Consider the following 24,621-nt stretch of genomic DNA (forward strand, 5'->3'; position numbering starts at 1 on the left):
AAAAGTGATCTTTTGGCCTTTAAAAAATCTAAATACAGGAAAGTAAAGGATGATTATAAAGAATCCAGGGTTTATCCGTGGGTACACTCTTCCTCTGGTCGACGACCTTGGAGGGCTGGACCAGGATATAGGAGAAGGAATGATCCACAATTTACTGATATTGAGTCACATACTTCACAGAGCGACTCGGATCACTCCTCTTATAATAAAAGCTCAGCGGCTTTTTTAGACAAAAGAGCAAATACAAGGAGTCTAGCAAGGGGCAGCAAGAACCCAAAAAACCCTGCAGGCGAGGGGGGAGGAGACACAAAAAGCACAAACAAAAATCAGAGGGGAGGCAGGAAGTAACAGTGATCAATTTGTCCGGTTATTCACCCTCTGAACTAGAAATGACTGTTCTCTCTAAGGGACTGTCATTTGTACAGACATACCGACAAAACAAATTCGACACACGGCACACAAGCACTTTTTTCACATGGCAGCTAGATCATATGCATGGTTATTCCCCTGAGGAAGGTTGTTCACCGAAAACGGCTGTTTGGGATGTTACCAGTGATGAGTATATGCCTTTGTTCCTTATGCTGATGTCGATGTGATTACCGTTGTTTGGAAACACTGCTTGGAGTAAAATTTATCTTGAAAAATCACGCAGAGTGCTGGTTCTGTCTTAACCCTCATCTTGAGTGTTTGGCATGTGACTCTATCCATGAATTTAACCGGACACCTGCTTTTTAATTAATGGAGAGTGTCAGTGCGGCTTCCCGGGACTTTGTTCTGTGACTTTGCTAAATTATGTTTGGAGCTGCACCACTATCAATTTTTTAGTGGATTATTTTTGTATTTGTCTTTTTGTGTGTATTTCTGTACAGTTGTATTGTTTTGTGGCACTTGCACTTTGTCTCTCTCTTGAATACGGCATGGAGAGTGACATAGGGGATTTAACAGGCACTAAGAGATTTTTAGACAAAGATGTGACCAAGATTCTATTTAATACCACGGATCAACTTGCTTTTGATATTGACACACCGTCTGAGATTAACAGTGACCTCTTGAAATTACGCAAGAGGTTAATTGAACTAGAGCTGCACGGGCTCACGCTCTCACAATATCATAAAGAAAAATTTATACCACGCGGTCTGAGAATTAGGAATCAGCCCACCATAGGCCGCAACAATAAAGAGTTCTGCAGACAGTGGTGCCTGATACTTAATCAGTGCAGTTTTGATCTTATGGTATTAATTGTTCAACAGGTCAATAGTGAAATTGATAGTGTAAAAAAGGAGATTGTATCTTGTGAAACACAGGGTCTTGAAGCACTGAAAGCAGACAGTTCTACAGATTGGTTGGCACAATTGGAAGATAATTTGACCACTTTTAAAAGTGATCTTTTGGCCTTTAAAAAATCTAAATACAGGAAAGTAAAGGATGATTATAAAGAATCCAGGGTTTATCCGTGGGTACACTCTTCCTCTGGTCGACGACCTTGGAGGGCTGGACCAGGATATAGGAGAAGGAATGATCCACAATTTACTGATATTGAGTCACATACTTCACAGAGCGACTCGGATCACTCCTCTTATAATAAAAGCTCAGCGGCTTTTTTAGACAAAAGAGCAAATACAAGGAGTCTAGCAAGGGGCAGCAAGAACCCAAAAAACCCTGCAGGCGAGGGGGGAGGAGACATAAAAAGCACAAACAAAAATCAGAGGGGAGGCAGGAAGTAACAGTGATCAATTTGTCCGGTTATTCACCCTCTGAACTAGAAATGACTGTTCTCTCTAAGGGACTGTCATTTGTACAGACATACCGACAAAACAAATTCGACTGTGAAATTGAACTATACAAATTCCAACGACAGTTGCGGTTAAAAAATTTCTTTTCTTCTAAGGGTGAACGAACTGGACAACAATTGGTCTTCAGGGGTAAGAGTACCTTTGATCCCCCACCCAGTAATGCTTCTATTGAGACCTTTATGAGATTAGTCCGAGATGAGACTCTGGCCTCAATACGTAAGGGACGCATGCATTATTCTAACTTGTCTAGACAGGAAGCCGAGGCCGTTAAAACTTTACGCGATAATCCTGAGATCATCATACGTCCCGCGGATAAGGGCGGGGCAATTGTAATGATGAATCGTCAGGATTATATTGATGAGATCTTACGGCAACTGTCCGACACACAGTGCTATAAATCTCTTCCCAGTGATCCGACAGAAAGATATAAGAGAGAAATTGATTCTATTATCTCTTTAGGCCTTATTAATGGTTGGATTGACGAACCTACTACTGAGTTTCTGCGACAGGATTTCCCTAAAATTCCCTTAATATACATTCTGCCAAAAGTGCATAAATCTCTCTCCAAACCCCCGGGAAGGCCCATCATCTCTTCTCGTGGGTCTTTAGGTCAACCAATCTCCCAATTTATAGATTTCCATCTTCAACCAGTGGTCCAGGCTACCCCATACTATATCAGGGATACCACTGATTTTCTTTCTAAGTTGAATACCGTTGGTGTGCTTCCAAGTGGTTGTATACTGGCGACGCTTGACGTCGCCAGCCTATACACCAACATTGGGCATACCGAGGGTCTGTCTGCTGTTAAAGAGTCTGTCTCCCTCAGTCCACAGTATGAGGGTCCCCCATTGGAGTTTATTTTGTTGTTGATGGAAGTTGTACTCCACAAGAACTATTTTTTGTTCAACAATTCGTTTTATTTACAACTGAAGGGCACAGCGATGGGGTCCAATATGGCCCCATCGTATGCCAACCTGTTCATGTATCAGTATGAACGGAGATACATTATGGGTGACGCTACTTTTTCTAGGTACATCAGTTTTTATGTTCGTTATATTGATGACCTGTTTATACTGTGGACTGGGGGTGAACGGATGTTGCTGGAGTTTGTTGACTTACTTAACAGTGTCCCGGGATCCATCAGATTTACCTGCACTCATGACACGTCTGTGATCAATTTTCTCGACGTGAATGTACGAGTGCATGATGGCTCCATAACCACAGAGATATATCGGAAGCCCACTGATAAGAACTCTCTCCTACTTGCATCAAGCTTTCACCCCACATCATTAAAGAGAGGTTTACCCTACTCCCAACTGGTCCGTGTGGCCAGAATTACCTCTGATCGGAGGTCACTGCGTGAGGCCCTCATCAAGATGGGTGACAACTTCATAGATAGGGGTTATCAGAAGAACGAAGTACGCCAGGCCATTGACAAGTGCATGCAACTTTCACGTGAGGATCTACTACAACCTCGGGCAAAAACTGACTCTGAGCGACTGGTATTTGCCAGTACATATTCAATTTCATCTAATAATGCCCGACAATCTATTCGGAGACACTGGCATATATTGCAAACAGATCCCGTGATGGGACAACATTGTGTACAACTGCCACGCTTTTGCTATAGACGGAGTCGCAATATGAAGGAACGCATAACCTTCTCGGACATCAGCCCACGAGTGGGCAGAGGAACTCAGTGGCTACAGCTTCAATCAGGTGCTTACCGATGTCACGGATGCGTCAATTGTAGCTTCATGCTAACTGGCAAGTTCTGCCATCATCCGTCTAAGGGTATCAAATACACCCTGAAACATAGAATGACCTGCGAAACCAAGTATGTGACATACATGATTATTTGTCCATGCAAGAAGCTGTACATTGGTAAAACCATACGGATGCTCAAGGAGCGAATAGCCATGCATAGATCCTCGATTAAAAAAGCTTACCAGAAGGTTGATGGCAGTACACCCCCTGTTGCTAAGCACTTTGTCATTGCTGGACACAAGATGAGTGACTTTACCTACATGCCGATTGATCATGTACCCCCCTTGAGGAGAGGAGGGGATAGACACAGACTGCTACTTCAGCAGGAATGTCGTTGGATCTATCAGATGGACTCCATGACGCCACATGGGCTTAATGAAGAGTTCTCTATGGTACCCTTCCTGTAGGATGCAGTGATTCGTTGGATCCTATGATGCCCTAATGTCCTATTGATAGTTGTGTTATGGTGCAGTAGTCTGATGGATCCCTCTATTTGATGGAGGACACAGTGATTAGTGTGTCCAATTTTCTTGACGTTTTGTAAACTAATGCTCTTTTTGTGTATCTCTGTGTTTCTACACTTACAGTTTTCAATAAGTATCCCTCATGTTTGCTGCATCACTCTTCATTTTCTTTATAATCTTTTCTTTTTTCTTTACACCTTTACATTATTATGAGCATTCTCTAACATAACACACTTAATTAACTTTGTTACCGTTAGTTACATCTAACGTCGTTATCAATACATGCTCATAATTATGTTATTCTTTAACTAATCTTGCATCACATGGTTATTTCATTGCTGCTGTATTCCAGTCATCGCCACCAGAACCTTGGTGGACGCTTTATGTTGCCTGGGGAACCATTGTCGATCTGCTCTGCACGGACTGGGGACACTTCCGCCGTGTGACACGCACCCTGCGTTCCACGTGCCGGGACTTCCGGTCACGTGGTAACCGGCGTGCGTTCCACGGCCTGCGCCCCGGGAAACGTGTTTGATGAGCTGATGGGTCCCTGATGGCGGCATTGGACTCCAGGTGCTGGTGGTGAGTATGATATTGTGAGCATACATAAGAAGCTCACAACTGATGCAATAGTTGCACGGCACACAAGCACTTTTTTCACATGGCAGCTAGATCATATGCATGGTTATTCCCCTGAGGAAGGTTGTTCACCGAAAACGGCTGTTTGGGATGTTACCAGTGATGAGTATATGCCTTTGTTCCTTATGCTGATGTCGATGTGATTACCGTTGTTTGGAAACACTGCTTGGAGTAAAATTTATCTTGAAAAATCACGCAGAGTGCTGGTTCTGTCTTAACCCTCATCTTGAGTGTTTGGCATGTGACTCTATATATATATATATATATGTTGTAATTGCCAGTGCTTCATGGTGATGTATACATGCTTTGAATACATGTTGATATAAAGATATATTTTTCATTAAGTCCTGGAGTGCCGTGCCTGTTCTAAATGGAAACTGTTTGGAACTATTGCATATATGAATGATTCAGCAAAGGCACACAGGCGGGTGACCTTTTGACTCTTTGAGTGCCGGATTTGTACTAGACTCTATATATATATATATATATATATATATATATATATTTGAAAATTATGATCATTTATATATTTTCCACAAAATAGAAACATATTTACTTTAAAATCATACTTACTAATTAAAAATTCTGTGACGTTTATTTTACAAAATGCAGTATTGTAATCAAATACCCATTTATTTTACACAAACTACAATCACATACATTTAAAGATCAAAAATGTAAGGAATCTGAATTGCCTAATTTCCACTTGGTACCCCACCATGAATAAGTATTGCTCTCTAGGTGAATACTGAAAATCAGTATGATCTACAGCGCCTACTAGTGGAACAATTCAGTATTAGCATTTCTAAATATATATTCAAAATTACACATGGAATAATTAAGGGCTCATCACTCATTGCAGTAATTATGGCATGTCAATGTCTGGAAACGTATGGAATGTTATCATTTAGGATTCCTTTGTTTAGAAAAACAAAAGATTTTCTCCAGCAGTGTGAATTACATTGAGAGACATATAGCCCACAAGCAAAAGAACACACAGTTGGGATCATTAAGTTATACTGTTAACAATAAATGTAATGGTCTCTATAAATGTGAGCATGGAACACAGCTTCCAGCATTTTACAAGTTGAACTTGCAGTACAAATATTATCTGATTTTGTCTCATCCACAAACAAATCTTAAACGTTTTAACTGTTTTTGTTAAATGACTGCTATGTATAGTTGGTTTACTTTGCTAGCATAAGCCTCTATTTAACTTGCACCATTGGTAAGTATGGCGTTTATTAACCCTTAACGGGCAGAACTATTGTGCACCACAATTCACAGACACATTTTGCATATGTGCAGTTCAGCAATAAAAAATTTTCTCCTACTCAAGTGAACAATATATAGTGTAAAGTTTTAGAGCAGATGGGGCATTATTTTTGTAGAATATTGGAAAAAAAAAGTTTATTTGTTTAATTATAAGCTACAGGACAACGTAACAACCTCATTGCCTAACCCAGTGGTTCTCAAACTTTTTGCAATCAGAGCGCCCTAGAGTATCAGACATTTTTTCACAGCACCCTTAGGCCAAAAATTTCTTACTGAGAAATTTAGGAAGAAATATTAAATTTAGTAAATTGTGTTTATATGTCCTCCTTAAGGTTCAATTACGGTGTGTGGTGAGGGACAAGATTTGCTTTTGTTTGTCAACATATGTTATGATTGACAGCCACCAGCACAGGTTTTGCCTATTACAGTGACCATAAATAATTTGAATTGGTCCTGGACCACCAATCCAAGGCACCACTGCAAGTGTACTAAAGCACCCAGGGTGCCACGGCACACAGTTTGAGAACCACTGGTCTAACCCCGAGCTATTTTTTTCCTAGAGTATGTATACCTAACTTGTTTGATCTGGGCTGGGTCTGAAAATCAGGCGGATGCTGACAACTTCCTGGTCAATAACCCCTTAGCAAACGTTAAAAAGTGAAATAACTTTTGAAAATATATGTTAAGAAGTTTCTATATGTAAGCATTTCTCGAAACTAACTTAATATCAGGGAACTGGTGCTAGAAGGTGGTTACACACCACTGGCTGCTTATTTAAATGAAGAAATTAAAACAAATATAGACTTGATAGAAAAGTAAAATATATGTCAAATGCAATTATTGTGAATACAGGAATTAGGCCAGGAAAGACTGGTTCTTATTACTAAGTCATGCTACACACTGACCTGTTCTTGGATCCTGCAGGCCAGGTCTGGGAAACTCTGTAATAAAACACAAATCATATCACTTATACTGTACATAAAATTTACCAATTCCAATGTGGCAACAGATGCTTACAGGGATTGTACAAACATTTCTGGTTATGAAACTAACTGATAACAATAAATGTGAATAGGACAAATGAAGGCAAATGACGAAATACTTCATAATCTGTCACTTTCATCAGTCATGTTATATCACTGCCAAGCATTGGATTAAATAATATAGTATGTGTATAGTATGAATCTGATGATAAGGATTAGTAGGCATTTATTAATAATAAATAAGTGAGCTCTAGATCTCACAGACTCTAGAGTCATGACTGTAGCTATTTCTTCATATCAGATTACCACAGTACTATTTGTGCCTACTGCACTACTCTTATTGGGAAATTTACAGGAATATTTATGAAGTGCAGTGCAAAGACCTGTGCACCCGTACCTGCACTGGCAACAAGGCTTGTCTATGTACTTATAATGCACATAAATATAAGATATAGGGGGACATGTACTAAGCAGTGATAAAAGTGGAGAAATGAGTCAGTGGAGAAGCTGCCCACGGCAACCAATCAGCTGCTCTGTATATGTTTATAGTATGTAAATTCTAAATGTTACGTTACTGCTGATTGGTTGCCATGGGCAACTTCTCCACTGGCTCACTTCTCCACTTTTATCACTGTTTAGTACATGTCCCCCTAAATCCCCTACCCAAACTGATGACATACCTACAGTATTAGTGAAAGCAAGAGAGGCTAAACTAAAAGGTACAAATAACATTAATACAGCTTTAAGAGTTTACAGTTGTGTAATACCGTGTATATATATATATATATATACTGTCTGAGAGGAAACGTGTTAGTTTGATATACTGATTCAGTGTACTTTATGCCAAATATGAGACAGTTGGAGTCTTCTCCTGTATATCTGTTCAGATAAGCTACATTTCACTTCATACTATCTGCATACAAAATGCTACATTACAGTATTTTCCAGGATATGCAGATACAGCTACAGTTACACACAGAATATAGGCATGCCACATCTTATTTTAATCAGCAGAGTCTGCTTGCGTTCAGGGCCGGCTCCAGGCCTAGTAGCACCCTGAGCGAGAAAATATAAAAGCGCCCCCCCCCCCTCCCCCAAACCCTATGCGCGCGCCGAAGGCTCGCGCGCTCCAGGAAAAGTGGGTGTGGCCTCCTGGAAAAGTGGGCATGGCCTCATATTATCACACTATAAATATATTTTCACACCGCCTCTACGCACACAATTAGCAGCCTTACACATAACAGCCACAGTAGTGTTCCTTACACACAATGTCTCCACTATAGTGGCAGATACACATAATGTCTCTCAGTATAGTGGCAGATACACATAATGTGCAGTGCCAGATAGACGTAATATGCCCCCCAGCAGTGCCAGCTACACATGACATGCCCCGCAGCAGTGCCAGCTTCACATGACATGCCCCGCAGCCATGCCAGCTACACATGACATGCCCCCCAGCAGTGCCAGCTACACATAACATGCCCCGCTGCCATGCCAGCTACACATGACATGCCCCGCAGCAGTGCCAGCTACACATGACATGCCCCGCAGCAGTGCCAGCTACACACAATATGCCCCCCAGCAGTGCCAGCTACACATGATAGTGCTCACTTTTTAGGGCAGGGTGCTGATCACAGGGAGGGCATATTTTAAGTTAGGAGGGCGAAATTCTGTACATACTGTAATGCTTGGTGCTCACCTACCCATACGCCAGAGCATGGACAGTGCGCGCCTAAGGCGCGCAGCAAAAATGTAGGGCAGTTGCTTCGTGGGGAAGGTGCATGGCCACATAATAGTGGCAATTCGTATTACACCACACAGTAGTGCAGCTAATATACATTGCACCAGGTAGAACCTCCTATACACTTTGCGCCAGGCAGAGTACGTTAGACACTTTGCGTCAGGCAGAGCACGTTACACACATTGCGTCAGGCAGAGCACGTTAGACACATTGCGCCAGGCAGAGCACTGAGACACATTGCGCCAGGCAGAGCACTGAGACACATTGCGCCAGGCAGAGCACTGAGACACATTGCGCCAGGCAGAGCACTGAGACACATTGCGCCAGGCAGAGCACTGAGACACATTGTGCCAGGCAGAGCACTGAGACACATTGCACCTGGTAGAGCACTGAGACACATTGCCTAGCCACAGACGCCTAGCGGGAACACTACATGATATGCTCCCCAGCCGTGCCAGCTACACGTGACATGCCCCCGAGCCGTGCCAGCTACACCTGACATGCCCCCCAGCAGTGCCAGCAACATGTGACATGCCCCCCAGCAGTGCCAGCTACACGTGACATGCCCCCCAGTAGTGCCAGCAACACGTGACATGCCCCCCAGCAGTGCCAGATACACGTGACATGCCCTCCAGCAGTGCTAGATACACGTGAAATGGCCCCCCAGCAGTGCCAGATACATAAATGCCCCTACAGTGCCAAATAAATGCCCCCACAGTGCAAGATAAATAAATGCCCCCACAGTGCCAGATAAATATATGCCCCCACAGTGCCAGATAAATATATGCCCCCAACAGTGCCAGATACATAAATGCCCCCAGTGCCAGATAAATAAATGCCCCCACAGTGCCAGATAAATAAATGCCCCCACAGTGCCAGATACATAAATGCCCCCACAGTGCCAGATACATAAATGCCCCTACAGTGACAGATATGACCCCACAGTGACAGATATGCCCCCACACAGTGCCAGTGCCCCCACAGTGCAGTTATGACCCCACAGTGAAAGATATGACCCCACAGTGACAGATATGACCCCACAGTGACAGATATGCCCCCACACAGTGCCAGTGCCCCCACAGTGCAGATATGACCCCACAGTGACAGATATGACCCCACAGTGACAGATATGCCCCCACACAGTGCCAGTGCCCCCACAGTGCAGATATGATCCCACACAGTGCCAGTGCCCCCACAGTGCAGATGACCCCCACAGTGCAGATATGACCCCATAGTGACAGATATGCACCCACACAGTGCCAGTGCCCCCACAGTGCAGATATGACCCCACAGTGACAGATATGCACCCACACAGTGCCAGTGCCCCCGCAGTGCAGATATGACCCCACACAGTGCCAGTGCCCCCACAGTGCAGGTATGACCCCACACCGTGCCAGTGCCCCCACAGTGCAGATGACCCCACAGTGACAGATATGCACCCACACAGTGCCAGTGCCCCCACAGTGCAGATATGACCCAACAGTGACAGATATGCACCCACACAGTGCCAGTGCCCCCACACAGTGCCAGTGCCCCCACAGTGCAGATATGACCTCTCAGTGACAGATATGACCCCACACAGTGCCAGTGCCCCCACAGTGCAGATGACCCCACAGTGCCAGATATGCCCCCACAGTGCAGATATGACCCCACAGTGACAGATATGCCCCCACACAGTGCCAGTGCCCCCACATTGACAGATATGCCCACACAGTGCCAGTGCCCCCACATTGACAGATATGCCCCCACAGTGCCAGATATGCCCCCACAGTGCAGATATGACCCCACAGTGGCAGATAGGCCCCCACACAGTGACAGTGCCTCCACATTGGCAGATATGCCCCCACAATGCAGATGATCCCACAGTGACAGATATGCCCCCACATAGTGCCCGATGATCCCCACAATACCTGCGGCGGCGCTGGGAGGGGAAGTGCTGCCGTCTGAGGGCACCGACTGTCTGTTAGTGTTCCCGGCCGCTTGAGCGCTCTACATGCGCGCTGCGCGGCGCCGGTGTCTGACGTCAGACGCCGGCGCCGCGCAGCGCACACACAGTCAAAGGCCGGGGACGGTGGGGAGAGCTGCAGCGTACAGGGCCGGCTCCAGGTATGACTATGGCGGCGCCAGCGTGCGGCGCCCATTAAGGGTGGCGCCCCGCGTGGCCGCTCTAGTCGAACATGCCTGGAGCCGGCCCTGGTTGCGTTGTCTTATATAGTGATGCAAATAAGATGCTTTTTTGGGGGGGAGGGGGGGGGGGGAATAAGCACGAAACGATGCACAGCATTAGTAAACTCGCTCACGACTAAGCACAATTAGAAATGTTGTTTCATGTGACTGTAGCAACGATGAAGGAAGACACATCTGTATCACATATTTCATTTGGTTCACACTGGTGTTTTTAGATGGTTTTGTCCACTAGGAGATGCCTATTGATTTATATTTCACAGATCTAATATCCTTGCCAACACGAGAAGACACATCCAGAACCATCCCTCTGAACAGGAATATTGGTGCCCTTCACCAAACACTAGTGCCGTGTCTTCGTTTTGTTCATTGGGGAAAAAAAAAAAAAAATATATATATATATATATATATATATATATATATATATATATGTACTTGAACCCCTATTTTCCATGTGTAAATCAAATGTTAAGAAATTCCCCAGGTGCTGATTAACTGATATGCTTGGGTGTGGTTCTGTCTCTTTAAATAAGTGGGACAGGACCTACTGTGTATTTAAAATCCAAATGATGCCTGACAGCAATGCTCACATTTTTGAAAGTCAGTGTAGGGACTGACCAATAGGAATGGCCGTGAAGGGGCTGGTCAGCTTAACAAATTATTGCAGTATTTTGGAGCTAACATTCCCTGAATTCAGATGAATGACAGTTTGAAGTGTTACTAGGTGAGTGCTGAATTTGTAATATTTGTTAAATAGTGTGGTCACATTATCACTGGTACCACAGATGTATGAGTGCTGTGGATTAAAGCATATTGTGTATCTAATTATCTATCTATCTATCTATCTATCTATCTATCTATCTATCTATCTATCTATCTATTTCTATATATATATTCCAGACGTAGGTTGAGACACACCATCCAGCTGCCTTGGGTGCAGGCTCAATGTTCCTCAATAGGAAACATCCATAATCTCCATAATATAGATTAGAGAGTGCACTCACCATGGTCTTTGCTAAAGACAGACATTTATTTTACTCACATATACGGGATGCAGGGAGGATGCCGACAGATGGGATACCGGTGCTCAAAATCAACACCGGAATCCTGACCGCAGCTGGAACACTGACGCCGACATCCAGACAGGACTCGGGATCCCGGTGTCTGAACACTGACGCACGGAATCCAGATCTTTTTTCCAGCGGGACGCCATGGGGGTGCTTTAGCTGTCAGAAGGGGGGTTAGGGTTCAGAGATGGGAAGGTTAGGGTTAGGCACTTAGCAGGGCAGGTTAGGCACCTAGCAGGGAGGGTTAAGTATAGGCAGCGCAGCGACGTGCGGTGAGCTAAAAGGCTAAGGAGGCACTAGCTAGCACCAGAGCCAGATTTACACACAAAATATGACCCAAAGGGTACATCTGGGCATTATACACATGTGCAGCAGTATAAACTCCTGGAAATTTGGTGAGTTTTGATCAGAGATGTGCGGAAAAGATACACAGGTGAGGCACTGCCTCACCTGCCATAGACTTTTTACTCCAGAGTTTTGGCTATAAAAATTATTAGAATAATGCAAAGAAGATATTTCAAACAAATTATCAGTATTTTTCATATAATACAATCAAAACTCTGGTACAAACGTAAGTATGACAGGAAAGGCTCTGCCTCACCCCACCGCACGTCACTGAGGCAGCGGGGAAGGGAGGGTTAGGCACCAAGTGGGGAGGGTTAGGGTTAGGCACCACCGGGGAGGCACCACAAGGAGGGGTTAGGGTAGGGTAAAGGGGAGGGTTAGAGGGCTTACTGGGGGGCTGTCAGTATTCTGATGGACGGGATACCACTGTTGGTATACTGACAGCCGGCATCCCGTCCATCTGCAAATCATACTGATCCCACAAATACATATCCGTTGTCTTTTCAGTCATAGAAAATGACCATCATCAGGACATATCCCATAGAGAACACCAGACAACAAAATAATACAGTATATACATATACATATGTACAGCTGCCGTTTACGGGCACTCCCGGTGCGGCTAGGCTTCTTGCAAATTAAACAGGAACTCTGCTGTGCATGGAATGTACGCGTGCTGAAAAATTGGACGTGGCCTTGGGTGAGGGAGTGTGACTTTGCGGGAAATGCTTTGATCGCGAGCTACGCCCCCAACCCAATTTACATCACTCTTGGGGCATGCCCAGCGCTCCAGGCACTTCTGGCAATGACCCAGCCCTCTCTTCATAGAATAGATGCTGTTCCTATATGCACAGCATAGGAACATAGAATTTGACGGCAGATAAGAACCACTTGGCCTATCTAGCCTGCCAATTTTTTTAACCATATTCTTACCTCAAACCCTATCTGATCCTTATTTATGTGTAAGGATAGCCTTATGTCTATCCCATGCACATTTAAATTGTTCTACTATCTTAGCCTCTACCACCTCTGATGGGAGGCTATTCCACTTGGCCACTGCCCTTTCTGTAAAGTAATTTCCTCTGAAATGTCCCTTGAACCTACCTCCCTACAGTTTCAGTGCATGTGTTCATGTTCTAATTCTTCTCTTCATTTGAAGAATGTTTCTCTCGTGGACCTTTCATATATTTGAAAGTTTTTATCATGTCCCCCCTTTCCCTTCTCGGCTCCATACTATCAGGACCTTTTCATCAGTAAGTGTAGGATAAAACCAAAACCAAGGTTTTATGCTACACAACCTGATAAAGCCCTACCCGACCCTGAAACATTGACCATGCACCTGTAATATTTATCTTTTTTTGCTAAAATACGTGGAGTGCAGCCTGCTTCTTTGAATGCGCGTAAAATGTGTATTTTCAGGGCAGTGATGCCACATGACAGTCTGAGTAACTGAGTATCAAAATCACCTCATGCCAGCAAAGCTAGCAAAGTAAATTGAGGACGATAATTAATTTTATCATATAGCAGCATCAACTATGGAACTTATTGTATGGTGTTATGTACAAATAGCCGAGTAATCTGTGCAGGATGTGTTCTAAGAATTTCAGTTGCTCATGTCATTGCAGGTGACACATACAGTAGCTAGAGGTGAGATGTCATTATCCGCTATAATTCCTGTACATATCTTGTCATCTCCCACAAACAATCACAGTGAAGCAGTCGCAATTATACATTTCCCCTGGGGTAAAACACTTGGGTGCTGTCTTCTATAGCAAGTACAGAGTGACCCCTTTATGTCTGCCTTTAGAAACCTGGTAGTGCTGCAATGATCCAGTACTAGTACTGCCATTGTTCTGCGTTTGCAAAATGAAATCACTAATTAAGCTTTTTAAAGTGTCATTCACCAGATGCTTTCAAGAGAAAGAAATGTGGGAAGTCTTACTGAATGAAAATATGCATAACAAGCAAATGCTTTGGAGTTGATTTTCATGAGTGAGTGATGATAAGTTGGATCTTTGAAATTTCTGTCTTGGAGGCCATTAATTGCATAAAAACACTAGGGGGTTGACAACTGACATCAAAGTTCCAAAGAAAATGCTTCATTCTTTTCAGAACTTCAGTGAGAACTAAAGTATAATTTTACAAAGGTAGAAAAAGACTGCAAAGGCAAATTCCACTAGAAAGAATTTTTCATTTTTACGCTAATATCATGGTAAGGACAAACTGCTGGGGAACGTATAAGTCTTGTCGTCATACACAGGTCAGGTCCAACTTGCTGCTTCCACTGCATCAAATGAAGCACTTTAAATAATCTATTCTAAGATGCATGCACAAGAAATTCATTATCATCAGTAATTCTTCAAAAAGTTAAAATGGAAATTTCTTTGTATTTTTAGCTTTTGTTTAAGAAATTAGCTTGACATTTTCTAGTGAATTTGAAAGATTCATATCTGAGCTTTCAGTCACAAGAGGGCAGTATTTAATGCCCATTAAAACAAAACTCAAAATATTTATTGTTTTAAGAAACAAATTAAGGACATTCATTTGCTGTTTGATTTAGTGTAATGTATGGTATTGTAGCCACTGCAGTATTAAAAAGAAAAATATATATCTTAAGACCAGTGACGTGCGGTGGGGTGAGGCAGGTGAGGCAGAGCCTTTCTTACCTCACCGCATGTCCCTGCTTAAAACATGTATATTTTACCAGTTCTACCTTAAGAATAATGGATCCGGACCGGCAGCATATCAACCGCATCCCCGAATAACTATACATTAAATATACAGTATATACATAATTTCACCGTTCAAGTAGCACATTAATTTGATCAAATCAAGAAAAGATGTTCAAGTCAATCATGTGTGATCTAGACAGCAATTTATGGAGCCAACATTTCGGAAAAAAATAGTGCTAGTGTTGGAATAAGACAATTAGGACCGTTTCTGTATATTCAGTTCTCTCAATCAGTGAAGGCAGAATTAGTAAACGGTTTAGTCATTTCTGTGGGAGATAAGGACTTGTTTTCCCTGTGTGCAGATATTGATTGAATAGCACAGTGGCAGTAGCTAGGATACTTTTTTAGTGACAGAGAAGCTAATGATTTAGCGATTAGTTTGAGGAAAGCCTAACCTAACATTTTGCAACTGCTTGCAATGTGAACAGTGCCATATTTGACCTTGTCAAATTAGCAGAAGCCTTAAACAGTATGGAAACAGCTTGCTGCCTGCTAAATATTGATGGCTTTTGCCAGAGAGGCTAGTACACAAAAAGATACACATGGGAAGAGTACAGTAAGTAGCATAAGATGGGATGCAGAAATGTTTATGAATACATGTATAGACAGACAAGTCTAGTTTAAATCACTTTACATCTACGGAAAACATACAGCAACTTCAGTTACCTGCTGCTCATATTTTTAGCAGGTTGGAAAAAAATCACAACATTATTAATTTATCAGTATATGTACAGTATATACAGGGCCGGTTCTTGGGCGCTGTGCGCCCCGGGTGACAATAGGGGGCGTGGCTTCATACAGGGGGCGTGGTCATTTACGCCCCCTGTACAGACTGAAATGATGAGCGGTGCGCGATGACGTCATCGCACACCACACAGTAAAGGACCTCTCCACGAAGGGAAACTAGACGCGTATGCGTCTAGTTTCCCTTCACAGTGGCAACGGGAGGCAGGCGGGCAGCGGGGGGCACAGCAGCAGCGGATCTTGCCCTGGTGCAGCGCCCTCCGGATGGCGCCCTGCGCTCTCCGGAAGGCGGCGCCCCGGGCAACAGTCCTGCTTGCCCGTGGCAAGATTCGCTACTGAGTATATACTGTATAACACGTCACAGTACATTGAAGGTGTTTGCATATTGGTATCTCATACATTCGTGAATGTTCTTTCCTGAAGTCTAAGGTCTGTTTATTATATTTCACTATTTTACAATCTGTATTGCTAAATACCAAAGCAATACAGAATGTTTTGGTACCACAATTTATCAATGTTGTAACCGGAGACAGGTGGTTTGAAAAATCACCTCTCCTGTGTGTATGTATCTTTTGCAGTCATTGTATCTCTGACTGTGAAGTCCTCTGGCCATATTTTCGTTAATTTGGTCTGCTTTTCACATATGCAAGTAGAATCTTGGATGGAAAAACATCAGATCGATCTGCTTTCCCATGTACTGTGCATGTACGAGCAGAATACTGGGCAGCCAACATCAAATTCTGTTCAGACGCCATTCTCAGAAGGTGTTGTGTTTTGAGCTATAACTGTGAGAAGCACAGCTTTTTATTTGTAGTTTGTTAAACTGGAAGCACAGCTTTTTATTTGTAGTTTGTTAAACTGAACACACTTTGTAATTTCCATTGCAGAGTATGGGGCTGGGATGCAATGTGCAAATGTAGGCACTGCTGGAATAACTGTGATTTCTGCTTAATTTGTTAAATAGATGGAAACTGTGATAAATCCTTTTCTCGACAAAAAATGCTGGGAAAAAGGATAAACGAGTCTTTGACATATTATAGGTTAGACCACTTAACGAAAGTAATAGAAGACAAAAAGGGGAATCTATATAATTTCTTAGGGTCTGTCACGCCTCCTAAGTGTTTGTGCAGTGGGAGCCTGAGTGCACCCAACTGTGAGGGTGACAGGACAGACCTAGCACTGCAAGACCCTGGTTGGCCACATGGGGTAAGTATGGGAGTGGGGAGCATGATGACAAGAAGAAGAGCAGGGGCAGTGATAACAAGACAGCATAGAACGAAGCACAGGAGGAAGGTGGGACAGACCTAGTGCTGCAAATCCGGTAGGTTACCTAGGGTAAGTATGGTGGACGGGCAGGAGTGGGAAAGAGGACGGCAGGCCTGGGCAGAGCAAGGTGCAGAACTGACCCATAAGAAGTTATCACTTTCAACTGATTATTTCTACAGACTCTATAACAGTGGTGTGACATAGTCAGCTGGGGGCAGCATGTGACTTGCAGAGGAGGATGTTATTTCCTCTACTTAGTCCACTATGTAATGATTTTAATGTTATAGAGTGAATTGGGTATATTCATACTGTCTATAAAGCAGGTGATCCTATAATTCGGTGACAATGTCTTCTGAGCTTGACTATTCAGCAATAGATTCAATTGGCTTTAGGGAATACTTTACAATACTGCTCTAATCTATCTAATCTCATAATGTGGTCAGAAGTATTCCTTAGCTGACAATACGTGCTGCAACATCGCTGCAATATGCAAGTTGCCGCCATGCTCAGAAAGGAAAAAATTGCAGATCTCTGCCTGCATTCAGATGTGTCCACATCTATGCAGAGGCATCGCCATTATCCATCCCCGCTTGTGAAAGTAGGATCATCACTATCAGAGTGCATTTGCACTAGTCCTATACCTGGTGCATAAGATATGTTTCCAGTCTGATGGATCTCTGCGTACACTCAATTCTATCCATAAACCTCCTCAAACCGCTTTTCCTGTGTGCCAATGGAAATACGTATGAGTCTGAGGGGCAAATATACTAAACCTTGGAGAGAGATAAAGTGGAGAGAGATAAACTACCAATCAATCAGCTTCTAACTATGGGGCAGATGTATTAACCTAGAGAAGGCATAAGGAAGGGATAAACCAGTGATAAATGCAAGGTGATAAAGGCACCAGCCAATCAGCTCCAATATGTAAATTAACAGTTAGGATCTGATTGGCTGCTGCGTTTATCACCTTGCACATATCACTGGTTTATCACTTCCTTAAGCCTTCTCCAGGTTAATACATCTACCCCTATGATTTTTAAAACACAGGCTGTAACAAGACAGTTAGGAGCTGACTGGCTGATGCATTACCTCTCTCCACTTTATCTCTCTCCAAGGCTTAGTCAATCCCCCCCCCTGCCCCCGAATTACTTACAACTGCATCAGAGTTACAAATGCTTTACTTCTACAGATCATGCAAAATGGATTTGTGTGCAAAATTTGAATCAGCCCTATGTGTGATCACAAAATGAGCACAACACCATCAAAATTGATTGCAAATGCCCGAGGTTTCCAAACGTGGCCCTCAAGGCACCCTACCTCAGTCAATTTGATTTAACCATCTGTGTTGAGCCATGGATATACTTAAAACCTGGACCGCTAGGGTGCCTTGAGAACCGCATTTCTGAACCTCTGGCATAAGCAAAGGGAAAGTTAGAAAATACAATAGAAAAATGTTCAACATTCGCCAATGTCATTGTCTGCACAAACTAGCCTCAGTAAAGCTGAAATGTATCCAACTGCATGAATTGAGACCAGAATGATCTTGCCCCATTTGGCCACCTACATGTAGCAGAATCTCCGCATGGCTGCATTAGCCTGGAGCACATGTAAATCTCACTGACCATTCCATCAGGGTACACTTGTTTACAGCACCAAGTAAGACTGTGTTTTCTATGTAATAAAAGGTTAAGTGACTACCCTGTATGTTATTTTAAACTGTTGATTTGCTGAGGAACACTGCACTCTTTATGATGTAATATATAAAGGTTCACTTTTATTTTTTTGCATTCAGATAGTCTTACACACTGCAACCATCAGTTTTCCATTATTTAATGTAGCAAGGTCATGCATAGTGTGAAATAATATGAAACATATTTATCCTCTGTATTTATTTTCTACAAAAAGTAGCTGTAAAACGTTCCAACATTTCCAGGTAATTACACAGAGTTATTACACATTTTCTGTGGTGTCATTATTTTCTTCATCTTGGCTGCAGACTTTTATACCAAAAAGACAAACAACTATAAAATATATATTAAATAGGCTGTTTAAATAATTTCTTGCAATGTCTACTTTATTTTTAATAATATATTTCAATATTATTTTACACCAACACTGTAAATACTGTAAGAGCTACTTGTTAGTTTCTTTTACATATAACATAAGTGATAAAAAGAACATAATACGGTGCTTAAAATATCCTAGTAAGCATCAGTTTGTTTATGAATCATATGGACTCACAGCTCTTACTCTAAAGAAGCCTTTCTGTTTGTTAAATATATTTAATATGCTTTATCCACTATGCCAGTGAAGTGGGCGGGCCAGGGGCGTGATGAGGCAAGTCACTGCATATTACATCATCATGTCCCCACTGTACACTGCAGTGAACTATGGTGGGCCAGGGTCCTGATGACTCAAATCACGTGATAATGCAAATCATTTCATTTCAACCCTCCCGCAGTTCCCATTGAGCCTCCTCTCTGGTAGGGAAGAAATTAGAAGTACTGTATACAAGTATCTCTTTATCCACTTCTCTTATAGCTATACATTTTATACAGCTGATTTATATGACAGCATTAACAAAACACAAGTGCAAACTATGGCCCAGATTAATCAACCCTCTGAAGGTGATAAATTGCACGGTGATAAAATACCAGCCAATCAGCTCCTAACTGCCATGTTACAGGCTGTGTTTGAAAAATGACAACTAGGAGCTGATTGGCTGGTACTTTCTCACCGTGCTATTTATCACTCTCCAAGTCTTGATAAATCTAGGCCTATGTATAAAACTTTGATATGATGCTGACATGTCCCATAGAGTTGCTATGCAGTAGGTACAGTTGTAGATAATGAATACAGACAGAAAACAAGTGACATTGTTCTTTTCTAATTAATCTTGTTAGCCCAATTTTTCACCAAGGTTTCCAAAATACTGTATGCACTACATATAGAAACTTAATAATAAAAATGATGCCAGAAGTTACATTAATTAAATATATAAAATAGGAAGCACAGTCCCTCATGATCAGGCTGACCCAGCATTAGAGAACCTGGGTTGGTCAGAGGCGGATTTAGGGGTCCGGCCGCCCCTAGGTATAACATTAATGGCCGCCCACCCCTCCTCCACACACACACACACACACACACACACACACACACACACACACACACACACACACACACACACACACACACACACAGTTATAGGGAGATAGTGGGTGACTGTGGAGGCAGGGGTGATGAAGACACTGGGTGACAAGGAGAGTGTTAGAACAGAGGGAAAAGGGGCTGGACAGAATAAAAGGGACTGAAGAAGAGGTGACAGGGACATGACAGAAGGGACAGGACCAGGACAGAGGTGACAGGGCAGGAAAGAGGTGATGGGGACAGTACAGAAGTGACAGGGCCTGGATAGAGGTGACATGGACAGGGCTAGAACAGGGGTGTCAGGACCAGGACATGTGGAGCAGGGACAGGACAAAACAGAGGAGACAGGAGTGACAGGTCAAGGTCAGAGAAGATAGTGACACGAGAGACAGTGTCTTGGCTCACGGCTCACTGCTCATCTTCAATGCATTGCACTGCAGAGGGACTCACTCAGAGCAGAGACAAGGGGCGGATATTGAGACCAGGAGTCACTCAAGACTCATAAGGAGAGGAGAGCCGTCGCCCGGGGGAGAGACAAGGGGGCGGATACTGAGACCAGGAGTCACTCAGGACTCATCAGGAGAGAGCCATAGCCCGGAGGAGAGACAAGGGGGCGGATAATGAGCCCGGGAGTCACTCAGGACTCATCAGGAGAGGAGAGCCGTCGCCCGGGGGAGAGACAAGGGGTCAGATCCTCAGCCCGGGAGTCACTTAGGACAGTGGCAAACGCAGGATTTGCATGGGGGGGTTACCAGAACTGGGCGGAGCCAATCACGGGGGTGGGGACTGAGGTGACCCAGCATATGCTGGGTCCGTAAAACTAGTGTGTGTGTATATATATATATATATATATATATATACATATATACACACACACACACACACACACACACACACATATCTACACACACATATATATATATATATATATATATACATACAGACACATACATATACACAGCATATTAAACATGCATACATATATATATATATGTGTGTGTGTGTGTACACACATACAGTATATATATATATATATATACACACGTATATATATATATATCTATCATGTGTGTGTGTGTTTATATGTATGTATGTATATACATGTGTATATATGTATGCACATGGATATATTATTATTATTATTATTATTATCCTTTATTTATATGGCGCCACAAGGGTTCCGCAGCGCCCAATTACAGAGTACATGAATAATCAAACAGGAAAACAGCAACTTACAGTTGATGACAGTATAGGACAAATACAGGGTAAATACACATAGTTACATCAGCAGATGATACTGGAATAAGTATCAGGTGGCCAAAGACTGCTGGAGTTGATGCAGTTGAAGATTATTAAAGTAAGAATGGATAAGCACATGAGGGAAATATATATATGTACTATAATTAAAATAAACTTTTATTGCTCTTACAAGTGCCACCAGGAAGACAGCAGGCTGCAGAGGACGCTAGACAGCCATTAATAATACTCATGCAGCTAAAAAAAAAAAAAAAAAAAAATTTTCTTTTAGTGGAGGGGGTTTCTGGGTGCTCGGAACCCCCCCCTGGGTGCGCCACTGACTTAGGACTCAGCAGAAAGACATGTGGGCTGCGCTGTGCTGTATGTGAGTGTGTGTGAACTGGGGAGAGAGGCTGCTGCAGTGAGTATTATGTCTCGACACTTCAGCTTTTCCTGACTCTAATCATTCGAACATCTTCAAGATTCGAGTCAGTGTGTTGAGACATTCACTCAGTAGCCATCTCTACCCACAAGACTGCTTTGGTCGATGGGTAGCTTCCGGCTGCTGCTATCTGCATCCGTACAGGCACACTCTCTGCACCCGCTCTCTGGCGCTACAGCAGGCGGCTCTGCCAGATATCCAAGAGCAGAGCCACCGGCGGAGCCGAATATCGGGTGCCCCATGGACCACCATGTTGGCCCCCAGGTGAAGGAAGATGCCCTAGGAAATTGCCTAGTCTGATTCTGCTTGCTCTGCCGTGCCGACCCCAGGAGGTGCTGCCCCTAGGCATGTGCCTCACAAGCCTAGTGGGAAATCCGGCACTGGGGTTGGTTCCAATTAAGGAACAGGGACAAAGAGCATAGGATTCACTAATAGAGTAGAAAACAAATGCAGGCTAGACAGCCTTAGCTGGTCAATGCCATTGACAGGGAAATCAGCCATTATCATTAGCAGTAGCTTGCTTGGGACGGTAAGCGCAGCGCTGGGTGGTGCCTATACAACAATGGCATGTCTCTCCTCTTCAAAAATACTGACACTGCAGTGAAAAAAGCTGGGACTTTTCATGGCACACTTGGGCCATGGGTTACTGGGGTAACTAAGAATATTGGGATACTTTTAGTATAAATGTGATGACCTCAAGGGTCAGAGTATAATAGTAATAGGTTAATGAGATCCAATTCTGTTATACTAAAATAGTATAAAATGAAGAATAAACAGTTGTTTTAAGGTTTTTCTTGAAATAAAAAACATATGTTTAAACACTCTTTTATTATCTATATTTATAAAAATAGATCTATGTGTGTATATACGTATGTATGTGTGTATGTATGTGTGTATGTGTGTATGTATGTGTGTATGTATGTATGTATGTATGTATGTATGTATGTATGTATGTTCCAGCATAACTCTGGAATGTCTGGAGCAATTTACACCAAACTTGGTACACATGTGACTTACAACCTGGAAAAAAATATTGTGGGGGTAAGACACCCCTAGCACCCCTATGGGTGGGGATGGGAAGGGGGTGACATGAAAAAATCCATAGTTTTCAGGCATATCTCTGGAATGCCTGGGGCAATTTACACCAAACTTGGTACACATATGACTTACAATCTGGGAACAAATACTGTGGGGGTAAGACACCCCCAGCACCCATAGGGTTGGGAAGGGGGTGACATGTAAACATCCATAGTTTTAGGGGTTGCTCAGATGAATAGTGACACTCCCAATGTCGTTTCAGTCCAAGTTCAGCCTCTATCAGCATGGGGGGTGAGAAGTAGGGGTAAGACAACCCCAACACCCCTAGGGGTGGGAAGGGGTGACATGTAAAAATCCATAGTTTTGGGGGTCGCTAAGATGAATAGTGACACTCCCGATGCCGTTTCAGTACAAGTTCAGCCTCCATCATCATAGTGGGTGATAAGGGGTAGTGAACTTAAACTTGAAGATGGATGCAATGACAATAGTCTTATTGCATTAAGATTTCCACAGCGGAGTATGTCCTGTTGTCCCAGCATTTACAGCACTGAGCAGGGCAGCATCAAATGCGGGACAGGGCAGATAAGGAGGCGGATTATTCTCCTAAGCACCAGCATTTTTACAGCATGAATCCGGGGAAGCCCAGAGGTGCAGCCTGACCAACATTGGCATTATTCATTACATTCCGTAGCGAAGCACGAGTATTCAGCTAGTTGGTAAAAAAAAATGTATCTTTCTTTTGCATCATTTTACAATACAACGTGATTTATTTTCTGGTGAACCACGGGGGGGATATAATCCAACAGGAATGTAATCCATAGGGAATGTCCTTAATTTGTAAACCAATACAAACGAAACCTTTTCTTGCAACCCATGGGAAATGTTCTTTATTTGCAAATCACAGTTATTTTTCTTATCAAAGGGAAATAAAAATATACAATTTTCTTTAAAACAACTAAAACAACAACATGTCCTGTATATCTGAGACTGTACTAGAGTGACTAAGGACTGAATAAATTGTAACTCCGCTTCACCACTCAGCCAATCACAAGCTGCTTCTCATGCAAGCCGCAATGTGATTAACTGATGATATAGGGAGCGTCCCCAGAACTTGCTGTTTGATTGCGCATTAATAACTGATGTCTGCAGGCAAAATGTGTGGCCCAATTATCCAATTGTAATTCATAGTAAAAAAAATTTGCACGGTCAGTTCCCAGTTAATGTATGATTAAGTCATATACCCACTCTGCCCATAAAGCACATTTGCTAAACTTTATACATACTGCGCATATTTAACAGTTGACTAAGGGTCATTAAACATACTAGAAAGCTGTGAAAATGATTGTACATTTTATAGCAGCATGAGTGTAATTATAATGTTGGCAACGATCACCACAGTGACCGATCCTACGATCCCAGAGGGGCACAGATCTGTCGGTATTGGCGTCACTAAACTTATAAAGTACAGTATACTCACGTATACATATGCAGAATTCTCTGCTTGCATAAGCAAGGCCATACTACTAGCATTTAAAGAGGAATTTGTAATTCCCAGCTGAATCTGGGTTATTTTGCCTTGCAGAGAAAGGCAACTCAACTTTAACCTTGATAAAAGAAAACAACCTCTGCTTTACAAACTGACTATAAATGCCTCAATGTACTATAAGCGATTTTCTAAAACAGGACATAAATAGGTTACAGTAGACGTTTTTACAGCATAAATGGTCATAAAAAACCTTATGTTGTATAAGCACTTTA

At 42.9% G+C, this 24,621-nt stretch overlaps 1 protein-coding gene across 3 annotated transcripts in view; it reads right to left on the bottom strand.

Moving 5' to 3' along the window:
- The window catches only part of UNC5C (unc-5 netrin receptor C), a 537,583-nt gene that overhangs the window by 419,297 nt on the left and 93,665 nt on the right, over window positions 1–24,621 (bottom strand). For 2 of the 3 annotated variants that reach the window (XM_063917553.1, XM_063917539.1), the window contains exon 2: window positions 6,844–6,879. The exons of the other annotated variant lie outside the window; for it this stretch is intronic. In XM_063917553.1, coding sequence (XP_063773623.1) covers window positions 6,844–6,879 — 36 coding nt within the window. The remainder of the gene's footprint in view (window positions 1–6,843; window positions 6,880–24,621) is intronic. 3 annotated transcript variants of the gene reach the window in all.

This window comes from Pseudophryne corroboree, chromosome 1 (genome assembly GCF_028390025.1).
Source record: "Pseudophryne corroboree isolate aPseCor3 chromosome 1, aPseCor3.hap2, whole genome shotgun sequence".
NCBI lineage: Eukaryota > Metazoa > Chordata > Amphibia > Anura > Myobatrachidae > Pseudophryne > Pseudophryne corroboree.